The sequence below is a fragment of the Halyomorpha halys genome, unplaced genomic scaffold, assembly GCF_000696795.3.
Source record: "Halyomorpha halys isolate HHAL.00 unplaced genomic scaffold, Hhal_1.1 Scaffold9.1, whole genome shotgun sequence".
NCBI lineage: Eukaryota > Metazoa > Arthropoda > Insecta > Hemiptera > Pentatomidae > Halyomorpha > Halyomorpha halys.
The window spans coordinates 1,652,439-1,666,670 of record NW_027110416.1 but is presented as its reverse complement, the minus strand read 5'-3'; the positions used below and the strand labels follow the sequence as shown (position 1 = coordinate 1,666,670).

At 35.9% G+C, this 14,232-nt stretch overlaps 1 protein-coding gene and 1 long non-coding RNA gene across 2 annotated transcripts in view; both read right to left on the bottom strand.

Annotated features, from left to right (window-relative positions):
• Window positions 1-385: 385 nt before the first annotated feature.
• LOC136796055 (uncharacterized) lies at window positions 386-1,040 on the bottom strand. Its single transcript, XM_067048598.1, has 3 exons — window positions 912-1,040; window positions 638-721; window positions 386-565 (listed from the first exon to the last, which is right to left on the bottom strand). The coding sequence occupies exons 1-3, from the start codon at window positions 1,038-1,040 to the stop codon at window positions 386-388; spliced, it is 393 nt and encodes a 130-aa protein (XP_066904699.1).
• Window positions 1,041-8,303: 7,263 nt separating this feature from the next.
• Window positions 8,304-14,232, bottom strand: part of LOC136796054 (uncharacterized) — a 27,578-nt gene continuing 21,649 nt past the window's right edge. The window contains exons 2-3 of the long non-coding RNA XR_010843751.1: window positions 9,416-9,596; window positions 8,304-8,437 (exon numbers count right to left, since the gene is read on the bottom strand). This is a non-coding gene — a long non-coding RNA (uncharacterized lncRNA). The remainder of the gene's footprint in view (window positions 8,438-9,415; window positions 9,597-14,232) is intronic.

Genomic DNA, 14,232 nt, shown 5'->3' with positions numbered 1-14,232 from the left:
TCAATACCTTTTTCTTCAATTAGATGAAATGAAGTAGTCTAAACAACAATGGTTATCCTTGAATATAAAGCAACAGTTATTTTCAAGCATAAACAATGTATTTAACGATTCATCTTTATCATTATAGTAGGAAAACTCAGAAAAACCACAACATATTAAGAAAAAATAAAAAGGAAAGTTACCACATGGTAACAGTAATCTGAGTTGAAAACTCGACAACACTAAGGTTACAGCAAGGTTACATAGTGTGAACATGAACAATAATCGATTTTACAATAAATGATATTCATACTTCAACACCTTCCTTCATAATTTACTTGTAAAATGATTAAAATAAATTGAAATAAATGTTAAAAAAAGCAATAAAATGTTTTAAAAAAAAGTCTTAAACTTGATATTCTAAACCGTCAGGAAGTTGATCTTGGGCATCCAATATCTGGATATGAATTTCTCCCTCTTGCTCCTTTTCTCTGACAAAGAAGTGGCGAACGGATATATGCTTTGTACGTTTGTACCACAGAGGATTCTCTGCTAATTTAATAGCTGTGTTAATATCGACAAAAAGCTAAAAAAAAAAAAAAAAAAGCTTCAGTAATCTCTTGAATAAGCCTTTTGAACCAAACCATCTCTCATGTACCCTCACTTGCAGCGATGACCTCTGCTTCAGTGGTGGAGATGGAAACTGAACTCTGTCTTTTACCAGACCATAATATGACACCAGCTGAATACAAAGTTCTGCATCAGAGTAGCATTGAAGAATTCCCCTTCTATGGTTTTTCTTGTTCAATATTCCAAGTTCAAAAGTTCCTTTTAAATAACGGAAAATTCATTTGAAACTAGCTATCAGAAAAATTATCAAACATTCTTCAAGCTATGTTGATGGAATAAGCAATATCAGGACTTGTACATACCATCAAATACATAAGCGAACCCACAGCTTCTCTATATTGAAAATTCGTTGTCTTGATGCTCCTGTGTTCCTTTTCATTTTCTAAATTATCCTTCAAAATCGGATTGCTGACAGGTCGACACTCATCCATTAGGAATGTTTTGAGAAGCCTTCTACTGTAAGAACATTAGCTTATTTTGATACCTTTCTTGCCCGTGTTAATCTCCAGTCCAAGATAGAAATCAGCTAGTTTAGTCTCGATTTTGAACTCTTATTTTAATTTGCCTAAGGGCTCCATTGCTTCTCTTTCATCCGAAGCAGCGATTAATCCATCATCAACACACAAACATAACAAAATCTTTCTACCTCTTTCTTTTACATCATTGATAAATAGGTTAGGATCTGCTGGGCTGACTTGAAAACCAATGCTAACTAGGAAGTTCTTTATCTTCTCGTTCCAACAACATGGAGCCTGTTTGACCCAGTATAGAATTTTATGTAATCTGCAAACCTTCCCATAGTTGTTGAATTGAAGCCTTCTGGTTGTTGAATATAGATCACTTCCTTGAGTCCTCCATTTAAAAATGCAGTCGATACATCAAACTGATGATGACTCAAATCTTTATTGGCAGCAATACTAAGTACTGGTTTGACGAGCAACTAGACTAAAGGTTTCTCTAAAATTTTCACTTTTCTTTTGTGCAAATCCTTTTACCACTAGCCTATTTCTTGCCTATTTATAACCTATATTTCTTGCTGAAAACCCATTTTGAAGAAACAGCCCTTTTATTATGAGGCAAATCACAGATAGTCCACTTTTTGTTCTCTTTTAGAGAAATAATTTCTTCTCCTTCCATGGCTTTTCGCCATCCTTCAGCTGGCTAATCATGTTGGCTGTTCATCGCACTGTCCAATGGCACAACTTCACTCCCTTCGACAATGTTGACATAATCATACATAGATTTAAGTTTACACTGACCCCTCCGATTTACGCCTCTTTTCCACACTACGTCAACTATTTCTAGGTCTTCATTTTCTTCTTCTTGAGATTCTTCAGGATTCTCTTCTTCTACCAAAGGTATTTCTTGAGATTCTTCAGGATTCTCTTCTTCTACCAAAGGTATTTCTTGAGATTCTTCTTCACTTTCCTTATGTTCTTCCGGGTATTATTCACAATATATGTCAATACCTTTTTCTTCAATTAGATGAAATGAAGATTTTTCACATATCGTTGCTTTGAGTGAGTTCTGAAATATGACGTCTCTTGATCTGATTAGTTTATTGTTTGACTCGGTATCGATTTCCCCATCATATCCAACAAGTACTCCTAGATTAGCCTTTCTATCAAATTTCCTTCTATTTTTTTTAGGTACATGGACCCAACAATTGGATCCCATAACACAAAGATTTTTGATTCCCGGTTTCATACCCATCTAATGTTCAAATGGAGATTTACTTTTTTCTGATGATGGACCCGTTCGATTTGATATGTAGGCTGAACCATTAATAATTTCTGCCCATAGCTGCTTAGGAAGAGATTCCTGAGTGCATGAGGGCTCTTGCAGTTTCTACAATAGTGCAGTTTTCTCTCTCAGCACAGCCATTTTGTTGTGGCGTGTATGACATAGTATATCTAATTTTAATACCTTTCGATATGAGGAAGATTTCTACTCTTTCATTTTAAACTCTCTACCATTGTCACATTGAATGGACATTACTTTAAAATCTAATTGGGTTTCTTCTACCTAAAATTCCTTCAATTTTTGAAAGACTTCATCCTTGGTTTTAATAAAATAAACTATTCTAAATTACAAAAATCATCCTTAAATACCAGAAAATATTTAAAACCACTTTTGGATGGGATAAAAGTACCACATAAATCAGTGTTTATAAGCTAACCAGTCTTCTCAGCTCTTTTCCGACGTTCAAATTTGAGTCTATGAGCTTTTCTTTTTATGCAGCACACAGAGTTCCCGATCAAGAGTTAGATTTAATTGAGTTCTCTTTTAATTACTTCCTTCACATGCCGTTTATTTTGTTGACCCATTCTTTCATGGTAAAGCTGTAATAAATTATGGTCTTTGATAGGAACAGATAGAATAGTTTTTCCTGACTTACAGCTCTCCGTTGTGGGTACCACCCTAGTGGCTAGATTATAGAGACCACTTTCAATTTGTCGATTCCCTGACACAAGTTTCTTCACCTTCAAATAATTTACAGCTAAAAACAGTGGATTCAAATTTACTCCATGGTCTGTGTCTTGAGGCACTAAAAGCGAAAAAAGATTCTTAGAAATACCCGGAACAAGCCAGACATTAATGAGTTCAAATCTCCTCCAATCCCCGTTAGACGCTGCTTCAATTAAAATAGATCCCTTGACAAGCGCCTTGATTTGAGAGCCATAAGCTGTAATAATTACATGGTCATCTGAACGCGGCACGAATAAATATTTTGGGACACTCGATTTCTAGGGAAGGAGTTAAACCCGACGCAGATAAAGTCGCATCTAAAAGAAAGATGGCAGTGCCTAGGAATGTGAAGAGAGTATGGAGTTTGCTGGGAAATTTGGATTATTACCGGAAATTTGTACCATAATAGCTGAGTACCTCGTTCCACTCAACAACATACTCAAGAAAGCTGGAAGAAAATATCAGCCGGTGCATGGAGAAGCTGCAGTAGAAGCCTGTGCTTGCTTTCCGGACTTCACTAGACAATTCAATATCACTACAGGCGCGAGGGAGTACGCGCTGGGAGCGGTGTTGTATTAAGCCGGTGAAGGAGGAGATTGCTCAGTAGTATACGCTAGTAGACGCCTGACAGGGACGGAGACCAGATACAGTGCGCTAGATGAGAGCTCACCACAGGCCTCTGCAATGGGGTAGGGGGAGTTGAAGGAGTTTTCGGCTAGAATTACACGTTGGGAGGAGCTCCCCGCACAGTATAATATGGACATAGTATATAAACCAGGAAAGGAAAATGTGGTAGCCGAGTGATTGTCTCGAGCAATTACACTAAATGCAGTAGAAGAGGAGGCCCGAGAATCCTCCAGGAGTGGACACACAGAGAAGAAGAAGAATAGAATGTGGTGGAGGAAGACAATAGGGAGGAATGTTCTTCTAAGGAGAACTCGAGGAAGACGACATCATAAATGACATGAGGTGACAGATTCGGAAGACGAAAACAACTGAGTTGCTCAAAATTGAGTATAGCAAGTATGGGAGAAGCAAAGTCACGATTTGGTCACTGGAAGGTGTGAAGGACGACCAGATTTGCATAGTGTTAAGGGATGCTTCGGGGTCCGGAGAAACGCATCACCTTTACATGGGCAATGCCATCGTCTGGGAGATGATCAAGCGGCTATGGCGCAGCGAACAAATGGGGATGGATAGGAGGTTCATCCGTTGCAGGTGGAAACCCTTCAGGAAGACGAACGCCAAAAAGAGGTGACCATAGCATATCATCGGAGCAAGGCAAATCACAGCGGAATCTCGGAAACCCTGCACGCGTTAAAGAGGAAGTAAGTGCGAGAGACGCGATCGTTCAACTGTAATGTATGAGTTCATATTCCCCACTGTATTTTGTATGAATGCCAACCAGAAAGAAATGTAACAAAACGTGTAGAAATTAATTAATATTCTTTTGTAAATGCACAATTTCTACTAGAACATGCAGACGATTGTTCAAAAATTAGAAATAGGTGATTTGGACTTTTCATGTAGGCCACGCTCTGGGTGACCAGCTTTGAGAGACTGTCAAGAGCAAAGAACTTTTTTTTTTAACAAAGGACATCGGATACTACGGAAAGGCGGGAATACTGAATGAAAATCTCAATTCGGGAAGGAAATCTCAGAAATTGGATGATTTAAAAACATCACTAAGACAAAACAACAATACATGGCAAGAAAAGCGTTCGTCGATTTTCCAAAGGATGGACATCATATTGCTTCATGGTAATGTTAGGTCTAATACTACTTTGGGTCTTGTCAGAAACTCGCAGAGCAAGGCTAGGAAATTCTGTCTTATGCAACATACTCCCCGGACCTAGCATCATCTGGTTATCATTCTGTTCTAACAAAGTTTATTGTATGACAAACAATTCACAAACGAAGATGGCATTAGACAACTACTGGCTTACTTTTTCATCTCTAAGGATAAGGAATTTTATAAAAATATGATAGAAAAATCACCAACACTATGCAAGCAGTCATAAATAATGATAGAAATTATGTCATTCATTAAAGTTTATTCAAGGTAAGAAAAATTTATTTATTTAAAAAAAAAGACAGAACTTTCCGGTAGACCTAAAATTTACTTTGAAGAAGTTTATAATATGATATTGTCATATATTTGAAGAATATATTGTTTATTGAGCAATATTAATATAATCTGCCCGTATTAAGAACAATGTGCACTAGTGGTTATTTATACTAGATTTGTATAAAGGCGAAAATAATAAGACAAATAAATAAAATGATAACAAAAATAATGAGGTATAGATAGTTGACCGTAGAATACTGATTGGAGAAGATGAGGGGGGGGGCCCCCGTCCCCCCGGTCGGTCAGCAAACAAAAACATAAATAAACAAAAAATATTTATTTATGCCGACGTTTCGACCTGATTTTCAGGTCTTCATCAGGGAGTTGTAGGCAGATTTCTGCCTCAATCAATTTTATTAATTTCTGCTAAACCAGAAATTTCATTAATTTTAAATACAGTGTAGAATAAAAAAATTAATTAAAATAAAACTTACTAAATACATAAAAACAATACAAGAAGTTAGTTACAAAATATCTTTACTATTATAATATTTGAATTAGATAGGTGAAGAAAAAAATAGTTAAATAGAAGAGTTTTAAACGAGGGAAGGGTTGGTACACGACCAATGTTAGAGGTAATGGAGTTCCAGCGATATGCAGCTCGGGTAAAAATGATTTATCAAACGCAGCAGTTCGGTGAGGTGAAGCACTAAAAAACAGAAGTACGATCAATCTATTTCAAGTCGTTGAGGATTCAAGTGCAGTAGTAATCAAAGAGTCAACATTTTAAAAAAAAAATTTTAAACTAACAAATTTAGAACAATTATTCATCTTTAAAAACTTTTTAAAATAATTGAAGTAGTTCCTTTAAAATATTGATTTAATTGATACTGAAACAGTAACTGGGCATAGGCTTGAAGTCAGTTACATTTATAAGTTACAATATAATAAAACTAATATATCATCAACATATCTTGAAAATGTGCAATTTAGAGGGATCTAAGATACAAGAAGTTGCCTAGTGTGAAATATTAGCCCACTATTAAAAAACATTTCGTTACTAGGACAGAAAGGGATATTTCTGAAGTCACTTTTTTTTTTAATAAACTAGAGTAATGTAAATATGCAATGAGTGAAGTTATTTGTTATAAAACAAAATTGTTATATATAATTTTATTTAATACAGTATTTCGTTATTTATCGCAATATACACTTTAATAAAGCTCGAGATTAAATCTAAAATAGAAGGAGATAGTCAAGGTTGTGCTCAAGAAAAACAAAAATAATTGAAAACTATTTTTCCATAATATAATAGTTCGAATATGTTTTTTTTTTTTGTTTTTTTATTACCGCTCTGATTAGCTCCTTCTATTTTACATACGACGAATTATTTATATTTAATATAAATTTAAAAGACTATTTTATCTTCTATTAATGACAAATATATATCATTCATAGTCATTATAGGGAACATATTTCAGTACCATATCGCTTTTGCATGGTATTGATACATGTGCAACGTCCGTGGTTGAAAAAATAGCACTCAATAATACTAAAATCAATATAGGAACCTATCATTTTAAACAATTCAATGACCTCCCGAAATTGTGTAATCTGTGTAAATCATAAAACCTGTAAAATTATGATCTTAGTGAGCAGGTAATATGAGAGGGTAGAATCATTGAATTATGTATGGGTAATTTAATGATTCAACCCTCAAAAAAAAAAATAAATAAAAAAAAAATTATGAATGGCTAAGTTTGATGGTTAAAATTGCCCAACGTGCGGAGTTCCTGAAACAGCAGAACACGTAATAATGGATTGCTCTGCCATGGAAGGACACCGAGCCAGGCTGTCGAGAAAGACCGGGATTTACGCCCTCGCCGAGTCGGACCTTCCCTGTTTGATAGAAGAAGAGAATTATCCCTTCTTCAAGGAGTTTATTTACGGGTGGAAGGAGGTGGTGGCCCCCACTCATTACACGATGGGAAGGACTTGACCGCCCAACATCGGCGAGCCACCAGAAGATGAGGAAGCTGACCCAGATTGAGACCAGGAGGGCTGGACCAGCCTGGTAACTGGGGTGATCCTAGGGAGTAGTGGCATGCGCAAACCCCAACGCACTACCCCACTGCTCCCGCACCCCGTATGCCAGAGATGACAAGGGAGGGGGATAAAAAAAAAAAAAAAAAAAAAAAGTTTGATGGTTAAAAGTTTGATGGTATAGGGCGTAAGGCGCAGGTCAAGACCAAAGCACCGAAAAGGCTGACGCTAGAATAGAACCAGAAATTCTGATCATACCCTTTTATTTCATTAAGAGGATTAAACATCTTAAGGACAATAAATGAAAAGAAAGAACTTAGAGTGTTATTGATTCCCATTGCAGAACATCGGAACCCAGCGCCGAACTGGGTTTGGAAGCTGAAACCGAGAACAGCGAAGACAGAGTATCCTACAAGGCCAAGTAGCAACATCCACAAGTAATCATTGAAGTGTGGGTTGTATCGATGTATTAAGAAGAATGTTCCCGATAAGAGATGAAAACATAAAGAGGCAAAGCATGTAAGTACCAATATTTGGCTTAGTCTAAAAGAACGGTGCAATGCGGCGGAAAAAAAAGAAAAGACAGCCATTGTAAGAGCTAGAATTATGGAACATATTTCAGCTCCATATTTCAGCATTGATATGTTGCTAATAGAGAATAACTTCAAAGAATAATTCAACAAAACTGGGAGTCCGGTCAGTACTTTGACAGCAGAAACGATCTGGAGAATGTTGAAGGATCTTCGTTCAACGGTGTCGCACATAGAGCAGCTCGCCAAGAATCCTATTTCATAGTTTGAGGAGTCATACTTGATAGTCTCCAGTTCCTGATTGATATCTGCGTTATCGCGGTATCTGTTCAACATCTCTATTACTATTTCTTCCTTGCCTATCTTGAGTAGGTAAGTTGGACTCTGAGGGAACACATTAGTCAGCATAAAGGCGATTAGTGGTGGAGTGATACAAACGCATAAGAAGATAAAATAATCTACGAACGGTGCCACTATGAAGGAGAAGACTGCTCCGCAGAAAAAGGCAGCGTTGAGCTTATCCACCAGCTTCTGCCGTAGTGACTCTTCAGCGACCTCCGCCAGGAAGATCGGGGTCAGAGTCACCAATGAACCGTTAGCCACGCCGAGGAACAATCTTCCAATGCAGAAAGCCCACATGTCATAGGAAGTCATCAATACCGTCCAGGCAAACTGATTCAGCAGTAACGTTCCAATCAGGATGTTTCGTTTCCCACATCTGCAAAACGTAAACAAAAATCTAACCAATTTTGATTGGGTAAATGAAATATAACTATAAGTAAAATTAAATAAGTTTTGAAAATACCTTTATGGTTAAAATATTCTAATAGGATTCTTCAAACGATTCTTAACGGTTTTCTGACGCACTGTGTATAATGTCCGATAGCTTGGAGTACATTAAATTTGTATAATTTCTAGTCATCTGTATTTTTTATAATAGAAATTCAACCGACTGATTTTTTTTTCCTTCAATTCAATTCTTTGAGATGATAGGAGGATTTCAAACATGGGTTTGACTTAATTTTTTTATTTTATGTTATACATTCCTTGCATACTCACCGGCTCAAATGTAGAAAATATACTTCTTGGTGGACAACACAGACTCACAGAAACTATGCATAATTACTAGTCAAAATTGATGAGTCTGTCAAGTATAGGTAGGAGAAATACAAAATGGCGGCTGTTTCAAAACGTTAAAAAAAAATTAATTTTTCTTTCGCAGCTCAATCTTTAAAATTATCAACAACAACTTTGTTTAAGTGCTAAGTAGGTCTAAATGTTTCAGGGGTATTCTTTTCATAAATCCCAAATTTCTGTCCCAACAACTAGAAATCAATATTTTGTAAATTTATTGTTCCAAATATCATAAAAACTACTTCTTCTACGAAGATAAATTTCATAACCTACTTTATATTACATTTAACTAGCTTTAATTTTATTACAGGCAGTAATCTGTACGTCTTAAGGATCCTGGGATATACTCTTTCATAAGTCATATGAATACCTACATTATTGGTCAAACCGTCGACAATCAGTAATTAGATGGAAATTATTGTTGTTCTTCTTTGATCGCGTACTAAATGGGTCTTTCTTAACTTGTGAAGCTATGTGTGTTACGTTTCTTCATTAGGATTTTTTTTAATTAAATTTTAGTTGTTTTTTCATCAATGTCTTTAAAAAAATATATCATCCTCACTTGTTGCCCAGAAGCACAGCCGGTAGAGAACTAACTAAGCTTCCAAGGTCACAAAGAGATATCATCCATGAAATTTCCTCCGGCGTGAAAGATGTCTCAGGATCAAATGAAAACTCCAGACGCAGTATTAACGGCGCTAAGCAGGTGTACGCATTCCCCGCTATGAATAGGTTGAGGAAACCTGTAATAATTGACATTATTATATGTTATATTTTTTTTTCTTTCTTATCAGATAATAAACTAAGGAAAATTAGTTTAAATTTACATCTTGTTGATAATATGGGTATTCATGATGTATGTTAGTTTTAACATGTTAAATGTTATAAGATTGTGAGCGCCTAATTTGAAGTCTTATATGATAAATGCAAAGGAGCTTCTACCGGTTTTTCTGGGTGACATGTTTGGTAACCTGGTAATCTTTACGAGATAGTAAAACATCCAACAACTTCATCACGCCATCTTTCCTCCACCTCATGGTTCATTGGATTCTCTGTTTGAGTTTTTTTTTCCATTACTTAATTATTATTTTTATCCATTATTTTATTAGGGTATAAAAACGTCCAAAACAAAAAAAAAAATAACAATCAAAAAGGAAGTACGAGCAACTAACTAATCAAAACGACGTTAGACAAAATGCTGTAGAGCTCAGCTGGTCTCTTGCGTGACGTCATTCTCTATTTAGTAGATTTTTTAGCTTACTCTCGACCATTTTAAATGTTTTATAATTTTAACAAGCTATAAGAAGAAAGTAATTTTCCATTTAGCATGGCAAAACGGACGCTATCGTGATGTCGTTCCAAAAAGGAAAGAAGCCACTGCCTACCACCTTCAAAGTGGATTAAGTCAACCAGCGAATCTCCAACTCCATTCTCTATCTGGGCGTCACACTGGATAGGCACTTCACCTTCTCCAGTCACGTTCGGGAGAGACTTAAGCTGGCCCGCCAGAAGAGCTACAGGCTCTTCCATCTCCTGAAATCCCCGCACCTCTCACTAACCTGAAGCTGGAAATCTACAAGGCGATAATCCGCCCGACTCTGCTCTATGGTGCACCTCTGCTGCGTCACCTCTACCAAACCACGCTTGAAAAGCTGCAGAGCTATCATAATTCCGTCCTCCGGCGAATCGTCCATGGAACAACTCTACAGAGGGCCAGAAACACCACCATTCACCAGGAACTCCAGCTACCCTCTGTGCCGGAGTATATAGGCCGAAGGCACATCAAATTCTTTGATGGGCTGAAGGGCTGTGCCAACCCGCTATTCATAGAAATCAACAAGACATGGGAGGTGGCAGTCCCTTGGTAGACGTCCTCGCCGAGGGAACGACTTTGGGCTCTACAGCTTGAAGTCATCACACCACCACCATCACCAGCCGGAATGACCCCTCCGCATTTCTTGTAAGCCCCCCACCAATGTATAACCGCCTTCAGCGGACCATGTTTGCTCATCCTATAATGCCATACGGCAAACGAAGATATAATGAAATTGTATATGTATAATGTACTTCATTATATTATTATATATTCTGTAACCATTTAAAAAATAAAGAGGTTTGAAAAAGAAAAAAAAAATTAGCATGTTAAATTTGAAGATCATGAATACACCAAATATCTTTGACTAACAACAATTGTCTAAATTCCAGGTATTAAGAAAAATGAATTTGAAGAACAACTATTTTTCAGGAAGATAAAAGCTTTGCGGAAACTAGGTTGTTGTGGTATATAAAAACACAAATAACAGACTTCTGATAACATCATTTTTGCATATGAATGATTAATGTTAGTAGTCAAAGTTACTACATAAAAAGCTAAAACGCTCTAAGAATGGAAATTTTTGGTACTACTGCAAGACACAGATGAATTTAATTTCCAGTAAATATAATATATTCCTATGAATATAATCCACTAATAAGTTGTATAGTCGAAAAGTTTGTTAATAAGTTGTCTTTGAAAAGAAATACTCTACATCTGAAAGCCTCCACAATACATGTTCAATAGGTAAGGTATACTGGATAGGAGATGAATGACAGGAATAATGGCCAGTTTTACGGGTATTCTTAGTAAATCCTTTCAGGATGGAAACTTCAATCCGTAAGGTGAGCGCTTATGCTCGTGGAAGGTATGGTAAGTCCTACAGATATTCAATGCAGGTTTTGACAAAACGAGAGAGGATTTAGGAAGGAGAAAAAATCCAGAGAAGGTAGAGTGGAATGATAACAAAATAAAATTATTTAAAAATAGCATTGGAATGCACTGATTCACTAATATATTTTATAACTCGCTGCATTAAAATGAGGAAAATCCCCGAAGCGGATATTCTCACTATGGTTTATAAATTCTGTGCTTAGTGGTACTTCTGGGCTTAAAAACGCTATCCAGAGATGCTCCGTGTAAGAGGTTACCTTTTTGTGGATCAGTAGCTTCTATTCCAATTTATATTTATTCAAATAATAAATTTAACAATATTAAAGGATATGATATTTTGTACAATTGAACTAGCCAAGTGCTAGACACAAAGTTCAAGCGGAAGGAAAGAAGTGGGAAAGCCTACTGGATAAGGAAAAAAAATCCCAGGCAATCTTACCAGAGCTGAGAGAGTGGCCTGTTTTCGGCTAGTGACAGGACATGATCTGCTCCAAAAACACCTCCATCGAATTGGTATCGTAGATTCCCCGAAATGTCCTCTATGCAACATGGGGGACATGGATGGGGACCATCTTTTGGCGTGTGTTGGTCTGGTGGATGTTAAGCGAGATACGGACGAACTAAGAGGACGAATAAAATTGTATTGGGCTGCGAGAAGGAAAATGGCGTAATAGCCCACTTCCTGTGGCGTAGGGAAAAAAAACAAAAAAACAATTGAACTATTTACAATAAAAAAACATATTTCTTTATATGATGTTAGTAGTTCACGCCTTGGCAACTAGGTTGCCGTCATTTCGGTCTGTTACGGTTCTGGTGGCTATAGTAGTTAAAGTATTCGTATAAACCAGAAGAAAGTAGCGGGGTCACTACAATTTTACTATTTTTTTTATCATTCAGGATGTTTCATCCACTTTTCTGAGCACATTTTTCCCGAGAGTTTTTCAAATTCCAAAATTAAACTTGCTTGTGATGAACAAACCAAACAATGAAGAAGATTTATGTTAAACGAAGTCTCTTTTGGAAGTAAAATCGACTTTGCAGAAAGACAGAGCCCTTTCCAGTTTTCTGCCAGCCCTCTGGAACTCTAGAATTTCAACTGGAAACTACTTAACCCTAAACTATTATCGGTAAGTAAAATTTACATGTTTTACAGGTCTTATGTTTTAAATTTTAATGAACATGTTTTGAAATGTTTACTCATTTAAAAATCCAATGAAAACTGACTCTGAGAAATCTTTGGCTCATTTTTTTTAAGCAAATATGTTTCCCTAAAATTTCACATTGTTTTCGTTTTCTGTTTCGCTTCATGTATTCTTCGTGAAATGTTCTTAGTTTGCAAGTTGTTATGCATTTCATTTATTTTAGCTTGACTAATTCTGATACAATATAATTACGCCTAATAATGCAACTAATCCTATGTTATGTAAGAACATTATCATATTTTTTTGTTACTTGTTTGATTATTTAGAAAAATATTCAATGCTTACTTTATTAATATTCACGAGGAAACACTTCAAAGTTCTATTTTGCGGAATTCTGCATCATCGGGATAGAAAATTACAATATCACATGTTTACACACGTTAACACTTCATTTCTTTTATTTTATTTTCTTTATATTGAAAGATTAAAAACATTTTTTTTATCTTATTATTTAGACATTTAACACTATTATATAAGGAATCAATCTATTATTTTAATTGTATTTTTGCCAATATAAGATATTATATTGTAAATAAGGACATTTACATAAGCTTTTTTATAGCTACGGCATTAAGCTCTGTTTATTATATATCTGTTCCAATAACCACTTCTGACTATCCAGAACTGTACCGAGCATGCGTAGAACAGGATTTGGGAGGGGGAAAAAAGTACTACGCATGCTCGGTACTGTTCCGGGCAGGCAGAAGTGGTTGTTGGAACAGACCTAATAATAGACTGCCTGCATCTTCATATATTGATATACGGTTTGGGACAAGAATATGATAAGCCACATGATGTAATTCTTTTTTAGAGTAGTTTCAAAAAATTAATAAGTCTTATTTAGGATTTTAAATTGTGTATATCCTATAATATTTATTTATTTTATTATGTAATATTTATTGAAGAGAATTAATTCAACCTGCCACGAAATGAAGGCGGCATTAAATATTAGTGTTAAATATACATTCATACAATATATACCGAAATCGATGGACAAAAGAAATTTATTTTTATTTATTAAATTTATTTATTGATATTTACAACTGTACATAAAATACATCAAGTAAATTTGAGGAAATCGTAATGGTATGGTACAAGCATATAGAGAAACTACCCAATGGTAGAACTCTAAAAATATTTTTACAATATAAGGTCTCGAGGCCATCTTCTTTTCAGACGCCTCGGAGGATGTCCGGAATAAAAGAGGAAGCAAGATTAGAAACTAATGGATTTGAGTGGTTAGGGAGTTTATAATGGAAGGATTGATACCTGGTTCGGGCTAGATCGGTTACAAATGGAACATTAAGGTCATTGTGGATGATTTTATTTGAGACAAAGGAGCATTTTGGGTTTTACGAAAGATTTTGGATTGTAAGAATTGGATTAGAGAGGAATTCGAAGGTTTAGTGGAGTCCGAAAGCTAAACGCCGTATGTCCAGATAGGCCTTATAATTGTCATGTGTATCAGTC

Coding starts and splice junctions, on each gene's coding strand:
- LOC136796055 (XM_067048598.1), bottom strand. CDS start 1,040: ATGGATGAGTGTCGACCTGTCAGCAATCCGATTTTGAAGGATAATTTA. Junction 722..911: donor GTTCGCTTATGTATTTGATG/GTATGTACAAGT, acceptor CTTTGTATTCAG/CTGGTGTCATATTATGGTCT. Junction 566..637: donor GGTCATCGCTGCAAGTGAGG/GTACATGAGAGA, acceptor TTTTTTTTTTAG/CTTTTTGTCGATATTAACAC.